The 22,111-nt window shown below is 47.6% G+C and overlaps 1 protein-coding gene across 1 annotated transcript in view; it reads right to left on the reverse strand.

The window, feature by feature from the left end:
* Positions 1–22,111, reverse strand: part of SART1 (spliceosome associated factor 1, recruiter of U4/U6.U5 tri-snRNP) — a 1,237,846-nt gene that overhangs the window by 806,605 nt on the left and 409,130 nt on the right. Inside the window, exon 6 of the mRNA XM_069644803.1 lies at positions 8,869–8,943. Coding sequence (XP_069500904.1) covers positions 8,869–8,943 — 75 coding nt within the window. The remainder of the gene's footprint in view (positions 1–8,868; positions 8,944–22,111) is intronic.

The following is a 22,111-nucleotide window of genomic DNA, read 5'->3' on the forward strand; positions in this document are numbered from 1 at the left end:
TGCGTCCCATGAGAGTGGGGATGTGTGTGCGCCCGCCAGTGTGTGCGCACCGCCAGTGTCTGCGCACGCGCTTTGGATGGGGCAAGGGGATATTGAGGAGGTTCGCTAGGGTAGGTTGCCGGGGCTTCCCAGCGTGAGGACAGGCTGTGAAGGGAGGAGCACATGACAAGGTCTTTCTGGCTAGTAGTAACCACTGTTTGCAGGTGAAATACACAATAGCTGCTCTGACCCTTGGCCGCATCAGGCACAAATGGTTGAGATTCTAGTCTTCGTCCATCCTTTGCTGAACAAGCTGGTGATGAGTATGCATAAGGAGGACTGGTGAAAAAGGTGGTGGGCGGAGCAACTGAGTGGCAGGACCAGCCGCCTCCTCAAAGCAGTGTGACTGGAGCTGGCCTGAAATTCCAGACATTATCCCTTCATCATCAAAAGCTCCCTCTCCATTCCTCCAAGAGTACTGCAATACCCCCATCCTCAGTTTTGAAATCTGTCGATACAATGGACCATCCTCCCCGGGTGCCATAAACCTTGGCACGACTTTGCATAGGGAAACCTAAGCACAATCCAATCCCCATCTTCCACCTTACTCTTTGCAAGCATGCCCCGTCTCACACTAGTCTTTAGTGGATACATTCCTTCCTCACCACTTTCTTCCCTAAACATTTCTACATACATTGCCATCTTCATCCATCCTGGGTACAGAGGAATGTTCAGCTGCCACCGCCGAAACATAAAACTAACCGGGATTGTGGTTTAAATGAACACGTTCTTTCGACTATGTTCCTCCCAGGTATTCCTCATCTGATATTCTATAACCAGCTTCAGCTGCTTTGGAAACAAACATTTCGTCAGATGGCGCTGTGGGTCGAAGCAGTCGGCTCGATGTCCCTCAAGCGCCTTCCTCTCGAGGATGATGTCATTGAAGGCATATAGAACATGCAGCACCTGTTGGTTTCAGTTCTGCTTTTTCTTACAGTATAAATAGCCGCATAACCACAGGATTGACCGTACTTGACCTTGAAGGAACGAAAGCAGCAATAGCTTTGGAAATTCTATTGTAGGGTAGGTTGGGAGGGCGATGAGGAATGCGTGGGGGTCGTTGATGCCTGGAGAATACTAAAGCAAGTAGGTAAAAGAATTTTCCTTCTTCTCACAGGTTTACCGAACCATCTCTCGCATTGATTTATTCCTGGCATCTCCCCAAGTTATGTAGACAAGACGACAATTGGCCCAAAGATTTTCAGACCATGCCCCTATCATATTAACAACTCTATTCCATAGCCTCTTCAGTCAGAACCCAATGGGGCCTATATGACCAGATTCTCAATGATATGGCGCTGAGAGGCATCATCGCTAAAGCCATCCGACTTTACTTCCAGGAAAACCCCGAGAACGTACCTCTTCAGCAAACACATGGGACGCATGAAAGGGGGAGGGGGGAGTTATCACAGGGGGGGTGGGGGGGGGTTATCACTCAGGCGGCATATCGAAAAAAAGGAAACTGGGTGCCCGATTCTAATTAGAAAAGGGTGTAGTGGAGGCAGAGGGCAAATATAAAAAGGGCTGATGACCCAAGGCCCACTGGGCATTAGAGATCGCCCGAAATAAATTGGAAGTTTACTATGCCAAGGAAACGGCCCACTCCCTATCCAAGTCCAAACAAAGCTACTATGCCAAAAATAAATCAAACTAATTCCTGGTAGCAAACTGGCCAAACTGAAGCGACAGAACTTAATTGCAAGCCTACAGGACCCCCTGGCCAAGATGCATTACTCTGAAGAGGCCAAACTACAGTTAGCTGCCATCCATGTAATAGACACTGTCATCATTCCCTAGTAACGCAAGGGAACAAACGCAATACATTGAAGAGGTGGCCTTGCCTCGTCTCTGAGGCAGACAGGGAAGCCCTGGAAGTCCCAAAAGCTTCTGAGGAAGTGGACTTGGTTATTACATTCTTGAATACCAGGGCGCCGACGGATTCTCAAACAGGTTTTACAAACTGTTCCGACCACAACTCCTGGCCCCTCTGACCGAGCTATCTAACTCCTTTCGTCTGTCAGGCTCGATAGCCCTGTCAATGGAGAACTCCTTGAACTTCCTCTTGCTCAAATCTGGTAAAGACCCCAAGGACTGCACCTCCTACAGACCCATCTCCTTGCTCAACATAGATGCCAACATATACTCTAAGGTCCTAGCCAATCGACTAGCGACCATTCTGCCCAAGCTGATTGATCCAGACCTTACCGGATTCATAGGGGATAGATCAACAGGGGATAACATCCTGAGAGCCCTGAATATAGTAGAGATCGCAGCCCCGGACCAATGCAAAATGGCATTACTGGCCCTGGACACCTAAAGCATTTGACAAAGTAGACTGACTTCCTACGCCTGACCCTAGAGGCTTTTCACACAGGGCCAAGCTTCCGTAAAATGGTCTTAGCCAATTATCGCACACCATAAACCACCCTCCGGGTCAACCAGGGACTAACATACCCTATCCCATTGACCTGAGGGACAAGACAGGGCTGTCCCCTTTGCCCCTCTGGTTTGCCTTCATAATGGAACCACCTAGTCCAGCGGATCTGAAATGATCCCACCATCAAGGGATTACAAGTGGGCTCAACACAACATACACTCTCCTTGTATGCAGACAATGTGCTGCTTTTTTTTTTTTTTAACAGAGATCCAACCCTCACTTAAGCACTCCCTTTGGGAATTACATGACTTTGGAAGGGTCACAGGGTTCACAATCAACTATGGGAAGTCTGCAGCATTAGGGGTGGGCCTAAACACGAAGGAGATGTACTCTCTCAAACCTCTCTGCCCCATTAATTGGAGTAGAAAATCCATAGACTATCTCGTGGTACAGATCCCAGCTATACCGAGGGAATTATATCAATATCAACTGAACTCCCCCCTCCCCCCCCCCCCTCTTTAAGGAACTGGAAAACAAGCTGATGAGATGGGCCCTCCGAAAAGATCATTAGTGGGGTGAATTACCGCCTGCAAAATGAACCTGCTCCCACAATTCCTATATTTTTGCTCGACCCTGCCTGTCCTGGTCCCATTGACCCTCTCCTTCACTTACAATGGAAAATGCTCCAATTTATATGGAAAGGTAAGAGGGCCAGGATTCCTCTAAAGGTTATGATGGCTAATGCTCGCTTGGGAGATTGGGGGTTCCGAACTTACGCAAATACTACATGGCCTCACAAATGGCATGCTTCCCGGCGTGGCTCTCCCCCTCTAACCTACTAAAATGGGTAGAAATCGAACAATCTAAGGTGCCAATACCCCTCAGCTTCCTCCTGTACATTCCTCCCTCGACGTGGAAATCGTGGCCAGGTATCCTATCCTCGACAAAATGCACTCTAAGAATTTGGGATTGGGTAATGAAATCCAAAGGCATACCTACTGGTCTGGGCACTAAACCCTGTTTTTCGCAATCCAGCCTTTACCCCAGGAATTAATCCCACAAACTATGGGAACTGGATGAGGGGCAGGCTGCAAACCCTTGCACAACTGTTTGAAAATGGGCAACCCTGTACGTTTGGGAGCTGCAAGGAAACCCTTCACCTCACTGAGTCATACGGATTCTCATATTCAACTCCGCCTTTGGTACACCCACCCCTTGGTGAGACAAAGAGCGACACAAGCTCTTGGCCCCATAGAACTTTCCCTGCAGGGAGAACTGACCAAAGAGACCACATCCAAATTGTATAAACTGCTCCAAGACTACATGTTATGCCAGCATCCCGCATACATGACACGATGGGAAACATATTTGGGACATCCCATCGAAGACAACACATGGGTGGATATTTGGAAGAGAAGCTATTCCTCCTCGATGTGCGTCACTAACAGGGAATGCGCCCTCAAACTGCTCTTCCGATGGTACTAACCCCCAGAACGCCTCCACCACATCCAGAATTCATTGGACCCGAAATGCTGGCGAAATTGGGGCGCGCAAGGCACCTAAATGCACATCTGGGATAAAGTCCTTTCCACAATCGAAGTCATTGCGTCCATTAAACTCCCAAAAGATCCTGGGGTGGTCCTCTTAAGGACCCCGATTCAGAAGGTTTATCCGAAGACAGGGGTGACTGCCAAACTCATTGCTCAACTACTTCTGGCAAGACGGATCACGATCGCTCGCACCTGGAAAGACCCAGAGGGCCCACTGATGATGTTATGGTGGATCAAAATTTGGGACATCCTAGTAACTGAAAAAGTCACTACGGCGAAGGAGGGATATTTGGGCTCCGCTGCTGAACTAGAACCGTTCCGACTCAGCACTAACTCTCAAACCCCTGCTACCAAGACTAACTCTGGGGGATGTCACCTGAAGATTGCACCCTGAACTTTCCTCAACTCATAAGTGCAATGGGCCGGTGGTCTTGAAAGCAAGAGTGGGGTACCTCTATGGGATTGGAACAGGGAATAACTCTGCACAAGTGACTTACTACTGTTTCTGTTCAAGGCGATTTGTAAACATGCTTTATGTTTGACCCCATTTCTGTGACCGAATAAAATAAATTATAATTAAAAAAAAACAGGCAGGCTTCTGACCATACAAGTAGGGTATGTCACCTCACAAAAAGCTACACTGACCAGCACTCCTGCTGTAGTCCTGGCTCTAGACATGGAGAAAGCCTTCGACCTTGTAGACTCGACGTTTCTTTTCCACACTATGGAGGTCATGGGGAAAGGTTCATAAGCATAGTAAGGGCTAACTATAGGGATCCGATTCTCCGCCTTGCAATAAATGGCTGGCTCTCGAAGAGTATAAGGATCTCCCGGGGCACATAGCAGGGGTGCCCACTTCTATTTGCAATCATCTAGAACCCCTACTCTCCCGTATTCGGGAAACCCCAGAGATAACAGGGATTAACTTCAAATGTCCTGTTCATTTTAAGGAACTCCGGGGCAGGTGAGCAAGTTTATCTGGAATAATAAAAAGCTGCAAATATCTATGGGACTGTTAATGACGCCCACCCACAAGTGAGGCCTGGGTGTTACAACTTTCTATATTTACTACTTAGTGGCGCAGGTTAGAGGTATACGGGAGTGGTTTAGGACAGACCAAGACAGGTATGGGGTGACATGGAGAGGGCGGTTGTGGGAAGACCGTTGGATGGTGTATTATGGTGCCCTAAGGCAGATAGGCCAAAGAATATTATGATCACAGCCTTAGTGGGCGAGGTATGGGACGCCCTTGCCAAGAAAGTGGGCCTGATGACCTTTCCATCCCAGTTGATGCCAATATTTAGAAATCCACAATTCACCCCAGAAAGGGAGAACAGAGCCTTTGGGCAATGGGAAAAGGTGGGATGCCGATTGTTAGGGAGAATTCTCAGAAATGTGCTATCCCCTTCTACCTTAGAGACCCCCTGCTATTTTTGCTGGACTTGGGACTTTTTGTTTCTAACCTGAAGCAAGTGAGCCCTTTATCTCACCCTCATGTATTTTTTGTGTTTCTTTTGACTTTGGAGTCTGGGAAACTCCAGAGGCATCATCTTTACACTGTGACACACAGTACCTTCAGTGCAGTGGCACAAGGGAAGTCTCAGATTTCCCAAAGGTTTAAATACCTTCTCTTGGTGAAACTACTGTTTCCATGAGCAGTGAAGTGAAATTGACTTTACGTACATTTTAACTTTCTAGACCTAGCACACACTATCTTACCATAGGAGGCTGGAGGGATTACTTAGTATCCCCTTTGTCAAATTTCTCATTTAACACTTTTATGTTACCCTTCTACAATTGATGGCTGGTGGCAGTGGTTTACTTTTTACTACCATTGTGTGTTTTTACCGCGGGCTGTGTTCGCAGCTGCAGTAAAACACCCATGGGTGCCCATTTTGTCAAAATGGCCCCAGTCTTATTTCGCCATTTCTTGTTGGAAAGGTCCTTCTTGACCCTCTGGCTCCAGTATGTCTGGCAGGGGCAGGAAGTGAGGGAGGTGCCCGAAACTGTGCTTAATCCCCTTGGTTACAGGAATACGCCCAAAGGTGAGTGGCCGGCTGGCTCTCCGGCAAGGACAGGACAGCCACCCTGCTGTGTGATTGACAGCTAGGCTGGAATGAATGGGAGAAACCTACATAAAAGGCAAGACTTTTTGGCTTGGAAGGCAGAGTCTACCACTTGACGAAGGAATCCGAGGAAGAACGTGGAAGAAACGCCTACTGCAACCTGGGCGGTTGGTGTGCCCAGTGAAGCCCTGCTACTGTGCTGAAGCTCCGAATTCGCCTCGGCTAGAGAAGCCCTGCAAGGACGACTTCTCCCCTTCAGTTGGTGGGACCAATCAACTCATATGTAAGCCCATCTGGACATCCTCTCAGAACTGGCTGTACTTCCACTGCTGCAGGAACCGAAGTGCCAGGGAGAGGAACACCAGATTGTGTGCGTTGCTTTTATGTCGGACTCTAGCGTCCGGAAGAACCTCCGGACTCCCTGAAGCAGCACTGACCAAGCCTGAGCCACCTCATTAGTGTGCTGGACCCCCCCAGATGCGAGCAAAGTCCAGAGTGGTATTCAAGAACCGCAGTGTTGCTATTTGCTGTCGGATGCGATGCGCGGAAAACCGAAGAACCGCTGAATTGAAGTTTGCCAATTGTTGCCGCTGGACTTCCCACTGCAAAGCATGAGTCCCCAGACGTCCTCCCTCCTGTCCCCACGACTGAGGCTCAGGAACAACAGGATCTGCAGAGCCAGCTGCAACAATTTCTTCTAACCAGAAGTACTGTAACGTCTAAGAGAAGTTAACTCTCGTCGTATAGCCTTGCTTGCTCACAGTTGAGACCCGTCTTGGTTACCTTGCAGAGTTGCTATAGCTTTGCCCCTCACGAGCCTCCCAGCTTGTGGCCCTTCAAGTGTTCTATTTTCTACAAACTTTTCTAAAGAACATTGTGCAAGACTTTTTACCTACCTGCAAAGAAGATCTTCAGCTCCCCTCGACATTGTGCAAGTAGCATTGGCTGTCCTGGCTCCCCGAGAGACTCTTCTTTACCTATGACTTTGTGCCTTGCCTTTCCCTCAGGAAAGGGTTAATTTTACTCTGCATTGGAAAGTTTCAAAAGTACTTACCAGTTTGTGAATTATTTTGTAACCTTGGTTTTTATTCCTCTGTTTTTTTACACCAAACTCAGTATTGCCCTAAATGTAATAGTGATAACTCAATGTCCACAGTGTCCTAGCTATTTAAGTCACCTGAGGGTGTATCAAGTGTCTGTGTGCCATCCCAAATGGGTATCATCTGATTTAGAGAAACAGGGTGGGTTTTGAAGTGTATTATAAGTGTTACATATATTGCTCCCTTCTGAAGAAGGCTTATACAACTGACTGAAATAAATTGCTTTTATCAAGAAACCTGGAGTGTAAGTTTATTTGAATAACGGTTACTGTGAAACACTGTCACAACATTACTGCTCACATTGACCCCTCTTGAGATACGCCTAGCCGCTCAACCACACCTCCAGCCTGTGTATTTCAGACTTATACCATAGGTTGGGTCCCTATTGCCAGGAGGTCAGGGTTGTTGTAGTGCACCCAAAGGGTACTGCATACAATCTTGCCTAACACCGATAGTTAAAGGACTTGACGGAAAAAGGGGAGGTTAAAAATGTATGAAAAATGTAAAGATTTCAATTTGGGGAGGCAGAGGGGTTTAGATCTTCCCAAATACGGCTTTGGGTGAAAGGCCCTGGGGTCATGAAGGTGGCAACAAGGGACCTCACCATCTTTTAGAAGTACGTAACGAGCAACACTGGGGATGCTCATAATTGCAGACCTCTATAGGATAGTTTCATCCCACGAAGAGAAAGTGAAATGGCGCTACATGAAACAATGGGAGGATACAGTGGGGCAGGAAATAGTAGGTGGAGCAACTGTGGACGGATATCCCCGGTTGATCAGGGCGGTGCAGATTAGGGAAATGTGGATCAAGATTATGGTCCAGTGGCACCTTACCCAGACAAGGCTTCATAAATACTACCCAGTGGTCTCCGATAGATGTTGGAGGATATGACTCCCTGGGCAATTGGACACATTTGGTGGTCTTGTGGGAGGCTAGTGCCGTTCTGGCAATATGCAAGAAAGGCGATGTCTGACATTTTTGGCATACAGGCCCACACAAACACTAGAGACCATGCTGTGGATGGGGGGCATCCTGGAGTCATTGCGAGCTAGAGCGCAGAAGGCGGCCCATGTCATCCACAGCATAGCAGCACAGCTACTGGTGGCCCAAAAGTGGAAATCAGGAGTAGTCCCTAACGAGCATGAATGGTTAGCCAAGGTCTGCCACTTTGTGGCATTGGCGTGTGTGACCTACTCGTTGCAAGGAGATTTACAAAAATGTGGGCCTGACTGGGACATGGTGTTATTCCTCTGCAGTGACTCAAGAGTTGTGCTATGCCCAAAAAGATGGAAGATACTCTAGTTGGTGTGACTCAAGGGGATAACAGCTATCACGGCGAAGTTCGGGGGAGGGGGCTGGAGTGTGTTTAAAAAGGGCAAATAGTTTTTTTTAAATAAAATCTGCTACCACAGCTTGAGAGCAGGAAAACGTCCATGAATTAGGAACTAACAAGTAATGTTCAGCAAAACACTTGTGAAAAATCACATTTATTTTCCACCGTTATTTTGCAGCAGGCTGAGAGAAAGAAACAAGGAAATATACTGGGAAACTATTTGGAAACAGTGGCTAATAAACAGTTTTCAGAAATATAGCTCAAGTCGAAATGTGACAACTCCAAGGCACCCATTTGTGTGAAGCTAAAATGCTATGCACTGACCCTCAGACTACAGAAATATTGCATTGTCCCCATACCCACCATATCTTATACCCCTCTCCCAACTGACCCCACTCACCTTCTTCTGTCCAAATTCCTTTTCAACAAGGTTGCTGACACCAAATTCCTCATCCATTTCCTGCAAAAGTTTTGCCTGAATAAGGAGGAGAAAGTGATATTTTAAGCATTAATCGACTTAAAGAATGGAAAACTGGCAAATAAATTAACTTCCTGGTTTCAGCGATCTGTTGAGGATTGTAAAGGGTTTTGGGCATTGTGCCCTTTCCAAAGACACTGAACATACATTTAGAGGGCAAAAAGGTGCAGCCTAGATTTAACAAAACTAGATTATATCCAGGATTGGCTTTCTGATCCACAAACATCTCTCCCATGGCATAAATAGTTTAAAAATGTAAAAAAAAAAAAAAAAAGCTTTCCAACAGCATACAGAGCTCTGAATTACCTTAATCTACAAAAAGAGCTTTCTTTCCAATTTTTATCTCGAGGGATTTGGCCGTACTGGACCTCGATGGGTCAAGCTGCACAAAGACCATGGTTGACTACTTATTTCTTCTGAGTATACTTCTTGACACTTCAGGGATGACATTTTTGACAAGGAATAACCTAGAAAGATTGCACATACCATAAAGAATCCTAGGCAGCTCATGTTTTTCTACCCATTTTAATCACAAGGTATGCAACAAAATTCTGATTCCAATTTTGAGGGTAGGTGGTCTCCGAGAAAAGTGTCAATCTTTTATGTGGCATGTTTATTTTTGTTAGCCACTTTAAATGAGTCAAAAAAACCTTGATTTGTCCATATGAACCAACTGATATGGTAGAACATGACTTGGGTCTCTTTCGTTGCGCTATACATTTTTAGGTAATGGGCGTTACGACAGTTTTTCTAAAGTCCAACTAAGGGCTTCATAACACCATACATCTGAGACAGTACATAAGCTCCACTCTTAGTGGAAGGCTGTACCACCCGAGGATGTGGTAGCATGGACAAAGAAGCCAGGCTCATCTTAGGAGGGAGCAAAGACTGTACCTTGCTACAAAGAAATTGTAGCATACATATCCGTTAGGGGAGTTTTCCTAAAGCCCTACTTGGAAGCAAGACTTAAATAAGCTATCTCAGTGGTTTGTAGATCACAACTCTTCGCACCAGTCTGTACTAGCTCAGGACCTTGGTAGAGTGGCAGAGCAGTCAGGCTTTTCTTTAGAGGAAGATGTGAGCTGTAGGTGAGTACACTGAACCCAGAACAAAAAGCACAAAGAAACATTAACACATATATAAGTATATTAAAATAGATTATATTTACACAAGAGTCACTGTTAAATACAGTAGCACAGTAAACCACCCCACAGATACTTTTCAATACTTTCAAATAGTCACTTCTTAGTTGGTAGTTGGTGAACACATACAATTGTCATAGAAGTTTCAGTTCTATCATTAATACTGCGTGCCTACAAAATACAGTAATTGTATTTGTTCTGCATACACAAAAGATAATGATTTTTGGGAAGGAAAACTGTTGGTTAGTGTTATTGTAGTAGAGCTTATGTTCTAGAGGCAGTTTTGCAGCACAGCAAGTCTTGTAAAGCCAAAAACGCAACACTAGCTAAGTGGCAGTTCGTATCCGTTTAAAATCTTGCAAAGTAGAAGAAATCAAAAGTTCCTGTGGATATTTTCTGGTGTCTAGGAAGGAAGATACAAGAAGGTTTAACCAATGTTGGAGACCCTGTTGAGGGACTCGCTAAAGGGACACAAGCAGCAGCTTGAGTCGGAGGTAAGAGTGGGTTGCCCTGAACACCTCTAGGTGCACTCCAATACTCTGTAGCGACTTTCTGGAATCAGGTAAGCGATACCCTTTTCCCCACAGTAGCTTTGGTTTGAAGAACATTCTTGTGGTGGATGCTCTGCGATGTTGCAGCTCTGGACCCGACCTGCAGATTCCTTGGTGTGATGACTGAAGGCAGGGCAATGGACAGAATCTCAGCAGGAGTCTCGAGGGAGGACCTGGGGCACTACTTTCAGCAACTTCTTGGTTCACTCTGTGGTTTTGGTGCCTTTTCTGCAGAACCAAACAAGGACATGGATTTCTCGGTCAATCTCCTTCGATTCCTGCAGTCCCGGACTCTGAGGGAGTCTGGGCGAGTTGGATCGGATCTCTGGAGAGGCATTAAGGGCTCAGCCAAGATTGACAGATTCAGCCTTTCAATGACGATGCACTCGAAAAGGAAAGCAGAACTCCTGGTATTGGGATTCCACAGCTCTGGAAGCTCACAGAACCTCGGGAGATGGCACAAATCAAAGCTAGTCTTGGGACTGGATTTTCCCACCAGCCATAGGGAAGGAGGAGTCCTCTTCGAAGATACTCTGTAGCACAGAATACTGGGTCAGGACAGCAATGGTCGCTTTACGATGTTGCAAAGGGTCTGCAGGTGTCTCCGGTCATCTTATTCTTCGGTTACTTCAGCTTCCAGTTGGCGACTTGCTTTTCACTCCAGGAGCATCAACTTTTATACAGTTCCAGCACACGCTCCTCTGGAATCTCGTTCAGCAATTTACATAAAGGGGCATTTGGCTGTCCAATCAGCCTAGACACTTTGCAGCCTGGGCGGGGACACCCAAGAGTACCCGCCAAAGACAAAACAAATACACTGATCTCCCCGTTCCAGAATGGCAGATGGGCTAACAAAGGACAACCACACTAGTAATGGCGAAAAACGAAAGGCGGCCCCAGGTTGGTACTCTGGTGTCCCCATCGTGCACTACGGAGGCTAAGGAGATAGCCTGCAGTGCATAAATTACACAATACTTGGTAAAACACTTCCACTGCCACCAGCCATAACTAGGAGGCTGTCTATATGACTAAAAAGTCAAATGAGCAGAGAGAAGGGGGTACTAGGTATCCAATTGGCACTCCACATAAGGTGGTGTGTGCCAATGGACTATAAAGTTTTAGCAGAGATACTAAGTATCCAAGAACTGTAGTTACTCCAGAATAAATAAAATATCTAAGGACCCCAACAGACCCCAGCAACACCGCCCATAAGGAGCTGTGCGCTGCAATAGTACAATACAGATGCATGTAAGACTTTATAGAGAAAAAATATAGACTCCATAGTACAGGTAGAATACAAAGAATAGAGTTCCAAAAACCGAGCACACACGAATGAAAGAGTGGAAAAAGGCTCCACTCATTCAGGATTAAAGAAAAACTTCCAGAAGTCCAGCAAAAAGTGTTAGGGGTCTCAGTAGGGGAGGGGATGAAGCATACAAATGACAAATCTCCCTAATATGGTCCAAAGAAACACGAAATACAAGTACACCAAGGTAAATCTTGGGTAAAAAAGTACCATCACATTATATGGGATACATTACTCACTGTAATCGTATTTCTGATGCTTGTATCTGCTTAGATTGACATGGTGTGCATAGGCCGACATCTAGTGGAAGCTGCGGAGTATTACAGTTTGTTTTTCGAAACTCGAAAATGGGCGTCGACACAGGGCATGCCAGTAATACTATCCCTAGTGTGACGTCCACTGTACCCAAGATCCCTCACGCGTCTAGGATCCTCAGATTATATTTTTTCTGACATGAGGTAGCATGAGGAGTAGCGCGAGTACAGATAATCCAAGCAGATAGACAGAAAGGTAAGATTACAAGCAACCATGCGCCTTCTCTCAGAGGGGAGGAAGGGTGGGTCGCATGTGAATCCAAGTAGATACAAGCATCAGAAATACGATTACGGTGAGTAATGTATCCCTTCTGAGGCTTGTGGAATCTGCTTAGATCACATGCTGTGCATAGATTAGCGAGCAGTACCTGAATGATGTGAGAAGGGTCATGAGCAAATAAGTGTCTTAGAACCGCTTGTCCCACTTGTGTATCTGCCTTGGAATGGGTGTCAATGCAGTAATGCTGAGTGAAAGTGTGAATAGAGCTCCAAGTAGCTGCTTTGCAAATGGTGTCAAGGGGTACACATTTGCAATGAAAGCCAGAGTGGCCCCAATGCCTCTAGTAGAGTGGGCTCTTGGCGTGAAAGGCAGAGTTCTTTCAGAGAGTGAGTAGCACAGCTGGATACAGTTAATAATCCACTTCGAGATGGCACCTTTAGAGACGCGATCCACCTCTCTGCCTGTAGCTACAGAGACAAACAGTTGATCTGTTTTTCTTAGCGGTCTGGTTTTATTTACATAGTAGAGAACCGCCCTACGCACATCTAGGGTGTGTAGTTTCACCTCAGCCGAGCTTTGCGGGTCCTGGAATAAAGCCGGAAGCTCGATGGACTGGTTTACATGGAATTTTGATATAAATTTAGGTGAGAACCTAGGGTGTGTGCGTAAAACCAGTTCGTCTTTATGGACAGTAAAGAAGGGATCCTGCACTGACAGAGCCTGAATTTCACTGACCCTTCTTATAGAAGTAATAGCTACTAAGAAGGCCGTTTTATAACTCAGGTGTTTGAGACTGCTTTTATGCATGGGTTCGAAAGGGGGGCCATGAGCTTGGCTAGCACCACATTAAGGTCCCACCCTGGAGGTGGGTTTGAAATAGGAGGGCAAAGTCTCTTTACTCCTTCCATGAAGGCTTTAACTACTGGTACTTTCCACCATGAAACCTTGCTATGGGAAGTGGTGTAAGCCGACAGGGCTGCCAGGTGTACTTTCAGTGAGTTAAAAACCAATCCTGCATCTAGCAGGTGGAGCATGTATGTAACAATAGTGGAAGGAGTGCAATCAATCGGGTTGATTTGTCTACTCTGGCACCAGATAACAAACCTCTTCCACTTGTCAAAGTAACAGTGCCTTGTGTTTGGTTTCCTAGATTCCTTTAGGATGTCCATACACCTCTGTGGCAAATTGAGATGTCCAAACTCTATGACCTCAGGAGCCATGCTGCCAGGTTCATTGAATGGGGTTGCTGGTGCACTGTTTGACCTTGGTGCTGGGACAGTAGGTTGTACCAGGCTGGAAGTTTGATGGGCTCGCACACCACCATCCTGCGTATGTGTGGGAACCACAGTTGTCTTGCACACATGGGAGCAACTAGGACGAGCGTCATCGACTCTCTGTTCATCTTGTTCACCACTTTCCTGATGAGAGGAGTTGGTGGAAAAGCGTACGCAAACATCCCTCACCAGTTCATCCACAGGGCGTTCCCCTGGGAGTCTGGTTGGGGGAACCTGGATGCAAATCCTGGGCATTGTCCGTTTTCGCTTGTGGCGAATAAGTCTATAGTGGGGAAACCCCACTGAGAGAAGATATCTTCTACGACCTCTCTGTGCAGAACCCATTTGTGTTCCTCTGGGAGGGAGTCTCTGCTCAGAGCATCTGCTAGGGAATTGAGCTCCCCTGGAACATGTTGGGATGACAGGAAGATGTTCCGTCTGAGTGCCCATATCCAGATTTTCTGGACAAGCTTGGACAGATTTGGCGAGCGAGTCCCTCCTTGCTTGTTCAGGTAGAACATGGCTGTTTTGCTGTCCGTCCGGATTTGCACTGACAGGTTTAGTAGGTGGGGCTCGAACGCCTGAAGCGCTCTGAATACTGCCAGAAGCTCTAGCAGGTTGATGTGGTTCTTGGATACAGAGTAAGGCCAGAGACCCTGAGCTGTGTGGTGGAGATGGTGAGCTCCCCACCCCGTCAGACATGCATCTGTAGTGACTACTGCCTGTACTTCGGGATCCTAAAAGGGTTTCCCCTGTGCAAGATTCTTTCTTGTCCACCAGTGAAGGTTTTGTACCAGTGTTGGTGAAACCACCACTAGATCGTCCCACTGACCACTTGCCTGAGACCACTGTTCCATTCCTGCATGGGACGCAGGCGCGCGTGGGGGACCAGGTAAATACATGACGCCATCATGCCCAGTAAACGCATTGCTTTGCGTACCGTTATTTGTTGACCGGACTGATAATGCGGAATTTGCAGTAGTATATTCCGAATTCTTTCTTCTGAAGGAAAGGTCAACCCCTCTTGAGTATCTAGGATTGCTCCTAGGAATTGTTTGGAGGTGCTTGGGCACCAGGCTTGACTTTTTCTCGTTGATTGAGAAGCCTAACTCGTGGAGGAGGTCGATAGTCCTTTGAATGTTTGTCCTGCAAATTCCTGGGGTTTCCCCCGTTATGAGCCAGTCGTCCAGATAAGGGTACACTGGGATTGCCTCCCTGCGTAGGTGTGCAGCCGCCACCGTCAGTACCTTGGTGAATACCCTTGGTGCCGAAGCTATCCCGAAGGGCAGTACCTTGAATTGGTAGTGTCGACTGTCCACCTTGAAGCGCAAATACTTTCTGTGCACTGGGAACATGGAAATATGAAAATAAGCATCTTTCATATCCAAGGTTGCCGTGTAATCCCCTTTTTTAGGAGGGGGATTACCTCTTGTAGCGTGGTCATACGAAACTTTTGGGGCTTGACATACTTGTTGGTAGGCCGTAAGTCCAATACTGGGCGCATTGTCAAATCTTTCTTTGGCACAAGGAAGTAAGTTGAATAAATACCCTTGTTTACCTGGTGTCCCAGGACGAGTTCTATCGTGTCCTTTTCTAGCAGAATGGCGATCTCCTCGAGGAGAATCTTCTGATGTTCTAAAGAGTGTACTCTTTGTCGTGGAGGATGGTTCCGGGGACGCTGCAGTAGCTCTATACAATATCCTGTGGCTACTGTTGACAGCACCCATCTGTCTGATGTAATCCCTTCCCAAGCCTGGGTGAAGTTGGAAATGCGTCCCCCTACTGGGGTTGCGTGAGAAGGGACCCTGAACTGAGCGTCACTGCTTTGGTGGAGGCGTGCCGCCTCCCTTGCTGGGGCTGCCTCTGCCTTTACCACGACCTCGCCTATTACCCCTGCCGTAACCCTGAGTAGACTGTTGGTTGTTGTTCCACTGTGTACCCTGCCCCTGGGAATAGTTAGATCCTCTCTGGTTAGGGGGTTTATTGGTTAACTGGCCAAGGGACTTGAGTGTTTCGTATTCGTCCTTGGCATTCTTCAGTGCGTCTTCGACAGCCTTACCAAACAACAGATCGGTTTCCACCGGTTTGTCCAACAATGATGCCTGGGTTTCTGCCTTAAAACCAGACTGCCGTAACCACGCATGTCTTTTGATAACAGTGCCTTCTGCTATCAATCTGCCTGCGTTGTCCGCGGCGTCGAAGGTTGCTTTCAAAATGCAACCAGACACGGCTCTACCCTCTGCGGAAATCCGAGCTAAGTAGCCCTTTAAAGGTTCAGGAGCAGAGGCTTTGAGTGCCGCGACTTCTTCCCACTGATGGCAGTTGTAGCTGGCCAACAGGGTGGTGGAGTTTGCAATCCTTGCTTGATAGGCGGACGTTGAGGCTACTTTCCTCCCGAAACCGTATAAGTTTTTTGCTCTCCTTGTCGGGAGAAGCTTCAGACGATAACAAGGGTGGTTCCAGCCCTCTTACGAATGTTGGTGACAACTAGGGAGTCTGGCTTCAGATGTCCTCTTATATAGAGAGGGTCAGACTGGGCCGCCCTGAAAAGTTTTTCAACCCTGGGATTGACTGCTCTGGTGAGGTTCGGGTTCACCAGGGACGGGTCTATTCTTCGCTGAATGGATTTAAGGATAGGGATGGTCTGGGCAACAGGCCTCCTTTCTCCCACTAACTCTTCTGCGAAGTCCCTCTCTTCCTGGACACCGTGGGTGTCAATATGGAAATGTTCTGCTGCGCGTGCAAGAACCTCGTTTAGGAGGGGTTGGTTATCGACCGGGGAGTCGGTAACCGGGGCTTCGTTCTCTACGGGGGAATCTACTCTCTATGTTTCCAGGTCTTCCTCTACCTGGTCCTCATCATCCCCATATTAGCCCGTCCCGATTTGCTCTTCTATCATGCCAAATTCTTGGTCCTCACCAAGGGAAGCCTCTCCTTGATACAGCGAGTATGGTCTTGAGTATGGTTGTACCGCGAAGGGGTCTGACCTCATCAGTGTTTCAAACCGGGGCTTTTTACTCGGGGGGGGAGGAGGGGGGGGATAGGATCATTAGAGCCTGAGGGTGTTGCCCATTGTGGATCATACGAGAGGAAATGTTCTGGATTTTTATCATAAAAATCAGCCAAAGTAGACCTCCTTGACATGACCCTATCTATGTCTTCACTCGACCATTTTCTGGAACTGGGAATGACTCTCTCAGCAAGTCTATGGGATTTATCTTGAGTAGATTTGCTGGTTTTAGACATATCATCAGACCTGGTTTTGTCTGTCTGTTTAGGGGGAGTGGTATGTTTCACAGGTGTGGAAGAAAGCAAAGGCTGCTTCTTCTGCTATTTTCCCCCCTCCCTGTGAGTGGAAAAATGTTTTCCCTGTCCTTTAGTGGCTCCAGAGGTTTTCGACGCCTGGCGTCAAGGATCGGGGGTGGGGTCCCTGTCCTTCGAGCGTGGGGCCTCGCTGATTTTGACTGCGGGCTCCGACTCCTGGAGCGCGGCCTGGGGGTGGAAGTCATCTTCGTCTTCAGACGATCGAACTTCTGTTAGCCTAGGGAGAGAGGCACTCTTGGCAAGAGTGGATGATTGCCTGGAGTCATGCGGCGATCTTGATCGCGAGCGCCCAGAGGACACCGAATCGGACCGTTCCGTTTGTGCCTCTTTCCGAGAACTCGACTTCGTCGAGTCTCGGTTGGACTTTGTGTGTTTAGTGTGTTTAGTGTGTGAAGCGCTTGTGTCGCCGGGGGTCTTCCCCATAGCCGCCCTGCCGGACGACCTTCCGAGGTCGGGGACCTGCGCTCGGCTGTCTTTCGACGCCGTAATGCCCTCGCCGTCCGAAAGTGCGGCGTTGCTGCCGCCACTGAAGGTGCCCTCCGCTGCCATGGCCGCCTGCCTGGCATGGTGGGCCCAACGCTTCGTCGAACGGTCCTTAAGTGTCTTAGGTTTAAACCTACTACACGCTCTGCAGTTCGCTTCGGGGTGGTCCCTCGGCAAGCAGAGATTGCACGTGGCGTGCCTGTCGACCCAAGGGTATTTGCGATTGCACTTGGGGCAGAATTGAAAAGGGGTACCCTTCATACGCACCTTGAGGCAGCGGGCTGTTAAGTGTAGGAAATGTATATGGTGTACCTAATACCAAGAGTGTAGAGTATGTACAACCCCCCACTCTCCCTACTTGCAGGGCCGAGGCCAGAGGCCTTCCGATGCCCGGGCCGAGGCCAGAGGCCTTCCGAGGCCCAAATCAGTCGTGCAGCAGCCGACGGTCGATTTCTTCTCCAGCCGGCGTCGAGTTGTCGAAGTTTGACGTTGGGGTGGGGAAGGATGTCAATAGATTAATATTTTAAATATTTTACCAAACGTATGGCTAAGGCCAGGGGACTCCGCAAAATGCTTCCGACCAGTATGGCGGAAAAAAACAATCTGAGGATCCTAGACACGTGAGGGATCTTGGGTACAGTGGACGTCACACTAGGGATAGTATTACTGGCACGCCCTGCGTCGACGCCCATTTTCGAGTTTCGAAAAACAAACTGTAATACTCCGCAGCTTCCACTAGATGTCGGCCTATGCACAGCATGTGATCTAAGCAGATTCCACAAGCCTCAGAAATATATATATAAGACATGCATTACTTATCGTAATAACATTTCTGATTATTGCATCTGTTAGATTCACATGCTGTGTATAAAGTCCAACATCTAGAGTATTGCATCTTGTCTTTTGAGGAGCGAAAGGTGACGTCGACATGGGCGTGCTTGTAACACTACTCCTAGCGTGACGTTTAGTGTATCCAAGATCCTTCACGTGTCGAGGTCCCTCTGGTTGTGTTTTTTCTGCCGTGAGGGAGCCTTATGATTAACGCGAGAAAGATGTCCATGTTCCTTCTACTCCGAGTGGGGAGGAAGGGTGGGCGCATGTGAATCTAAGCAGATACAATACTCAGAAATGCTATTACGGTAAGTAATGCAGGTCTTCTGATGCTTGTGACTCTGCTTAGAGTCACATGCTGTGCATACACTAGCAAGCAGTACCCAGAGTTGGAGGTGGGGTGTGAGAAGGAACAGTAGTGAAAAGATGTCTTGCCCCACCTGAGAATCAAACCTAGAGTGAGTATCTAGGCATTAGTATTTTGTAAAGTTGTGTACAGAATTCCAGGTTGCTGTTTTGCAAATGGATTCGAGAGGAACATTTGCAATGAATGCTATGGAAGCCCCAGTGCCCCGCGTAGAGTGTGATCTACGTTTGAAATGCAGATCTCCTTGGCAACAGTGTATCAGAGCATGATGCAGTTTACAATTCACTTTGAGATTGCCGATTTAGAGACAGGGTCCCCTTCTCTACCAGCTCCCACTGAAACGAAAAACTGATTGGTCTTTTAGTGGTCTCTTTTTCCAGATAATATATGACCACTCTATGCACATCAAGTGTGTGAAGGCTTCTTTCTGCCATGTTAGTGGGATACTGGGTGAGTGCGCAAAAAACATCTCATCTCTGTGAATTGTCACAAATGTGTCTTGAACTGAAAGGGCCTGTAATTCACTGACTTCTAATTGAAGTGACTGCCACTAGGAAGGCAGTTTTGCAAGCGAGATCCGTAAGGCTAGCCTTATATATAGGTTCAAAGAGATCCCATCAGTCTAGTTAATACCACATTTAGGTCCCACCCAGGTGCTGGGTTAGAAATAGGGGGATGAAGTCTTAACCCCCTTCCATAAATGTCTTGATAACTGGGATCTTCCACAACGACTCCTTTTATGACGCAGTGTAAGCTGAAAGAGCAGCCAGGTGGACCTTCAGTGAATTAAAAACCAGACCCGGAGTACAGTAGGTGAGTCAGGTATAACAATGTGGGTAGGACAGCAGTCAATGGGATTTATGCTCATAGGACGCACCAGATAAAGCGTTAACACTTATTGGAGTAGCAATGTCTGGTGTTAGGCTTTCTTGCCTCTTTAAGAATGTCCATACATCTGAGGAAGTTGGAGGTGCCTGAACTCTATGACCTCAGGAGCCCGGCCACTAAGGAGAGTTTGCAGGCAAGGATGGAGTGTCTCTCTTGTTTTGTGAGAGCATGTTGTATGGGCAAGGTAGTTTCATCGAAGGAGAGACTGACATCGCCATCATATGGGCAAACCAGGTTTGGCGGGCCCACATGGGGGCCACCAGAATCATTGTGACTGGTTCCTGGTGCATCTTGTGCACTATCTTGTTGAGTAGGAGAGTTGGGAGAAAGCGTAAACAAATGTCCCTGAACATGTTATCCAGAGACAATTCCCCTTGGAGCGGTTCTAGGGGTACCTGGAGGTGTAATTTTGGCATTGTGCGTTCTCCCGAGTTTCGAACAAGTCGATCTCCGGGAAGCACCGTTCTGCAAAGTGGTTGGAGATTATGTCTTCGTGTAGCTGCCATTCGTACTCTGTGGGTAGAGGGAAGTCTCTGCTGAGCACGTCTGCAGAAGATAGAGTTCCCCTGGAACATTGAGAGAGGAGGAACATCCAGTGTTCGAGAGTCCACTTGTTCTGGGACAGTTTGGATAGCCTTGGAGAGTGTGTCCCCCCCTGTTTGTTCAGGTAATACATGAATGTGGTGCTGTGCCTTGAGGACCAGTACTGTCTTCCCCTGAAGTTGTGTCTGAAAAGCCCCCCACCCCCGCCCACCCTGTCAGATGCATACGTATTGAGAGTGACTTCTACTGCGGGGGTGGTGAAGGTCTTCCCCTTCAAGAGGTTTTCCCTCGACCACGACTGCAGAGAGAGAGAACAAGGGCTGCCAAGACAACCACTAGATTGTCCCATTGTCCGCTGGCATGACACCACTGGCTGTTGAGCCATATGCACTTTTGCGCATGCGCCCCATGCATGTGCGACTAAGTAAATGCAGGAAGCCATCCTCCCCAACAGTCGCATGGCCTTGCGTACAATAACCTCGCGACCGGCATAGTGAGGGATCTGGAGCAGCATGTTTTGAACCCTCTCGTTGGAGAAGTGAGGCCGTCTTCTGTGTGAATTAGACCTCCCAGAAATTGTTTGACTTGGCTGGGGTCTAGGCTGGACTTCTCGTTTATTGAGAATTCTAGACTGAAGAGTAAATCTACTGTCTTTTGGGTGTTTGATAGGCATGTTCCGTGCGAATCCCCTATTAGCCAGTCATCGAGGTAAGGATAGACTGGGATGGACTGCCTGCGCAGGTGAGCTGCTACTACCGCCAGTACCTCCGTCAATACCCTTGGGGCTTAGGCAATGTCGAAGGGAAGGCGCTTGAACTGATGGCGTTTGTCCTCCATCATGAACCTTAGGTATTTTCTGTGCTGTGGCAGCATTGAAATATGAAAGTATGCATCTTTCATGTCCAATGTTGCCATGTAATCCCCGTTTTAGTAGAGGGATTACCTCTTGCAGTGTTGTCATACAGAACTTTTGTGGTTTGAAAAATGTGTTCACTGGGCGCAAGTCTAGCACAGGGCGCATGGTGAGATCCTTTTTGGGTACATGGAACTACACTGAATAAATACCCTTGTTTACCTGTAGAACGGGACTACTTCGAATGCGCCCTTTTCTTGCAGGATCTCGACCTCTTATAGTAGGATCTTCAGATGTTCCGGGGACATTCGCCTGGACGTTGGTTGCCAGTATCGAGGTCGTCGGCTGAACTCAATATAGTAACCGTGGGCGACTGTCTTGAGCACCCACTGGTCTGTGGTAATTCCCTCAAATGCGTGGAAGAATGAGGTTATCCATCCCCTGACCGGTGAGGCATGGGAGGGGACCCGGATCAGTAAGTCATTTCTGATTGGAGGTCAGGGAGCCTCTAGGGGTGGTGCTTCTATCCAGTTCTTTGCCACGGCTCTGTCCTCTTGGCTGATATTGGTTTGAGGCAGCTGCCCCCTAACCCCTGTCCTGAGGACCATTTATTAGGGTCTCCAAGTTATCTGGTTTAGTGACTGCAAGGTCTCATGATCCTTTTTTGCGGTCTCTAAAGCCTCATCCACCACCAACAGGTTAGATTCTTCTACCGGCTTGTTAGTGAGGGACACCTTTGTTTCTGGTTTGAATCCCGAATTCTTCAATCATGCGTGCCTTTTCAACAAGGTACGTTGGGCCAGTGTTCTTCCTGCTGTCTCTGCAGATTCCAGGGTGTTTCTAAGAATGTTTTGATTCACGACGAGAACAAGGCGCTAACACAACCTTAGATGTATTTATATATTTCCGACTCAACACACTTCAAACCGCATTTCCTACATTTCCTACACAACCACCCACATGGCAACTCCTAAACTAAGTAATTCAAGCACAAGGTGTTGGCAGGCTGGTATCCACTATCTAGAAACCTGCTCACAGCCAACACACAGACTGACAACCCAAAACAAAA

The sequence above is a fragment of the Ambystoma mexicanum genome, chromosome 2p (genome assembly GCF_040938575.1).
Source record: "Ambystoma mexicanum isolate Mex_15411 chromosome 2p, UKY_AmexF1_1, whole genome shotgun sequence".
In the NCBI taxonomy this organism is placed as follows: domain Eukaryota; kingdom Metazoa; phylum Chordata; class Amphibia; order Caudata; family Ambystomatidae; genus Ambystoma; species Ambystoma mexicanum.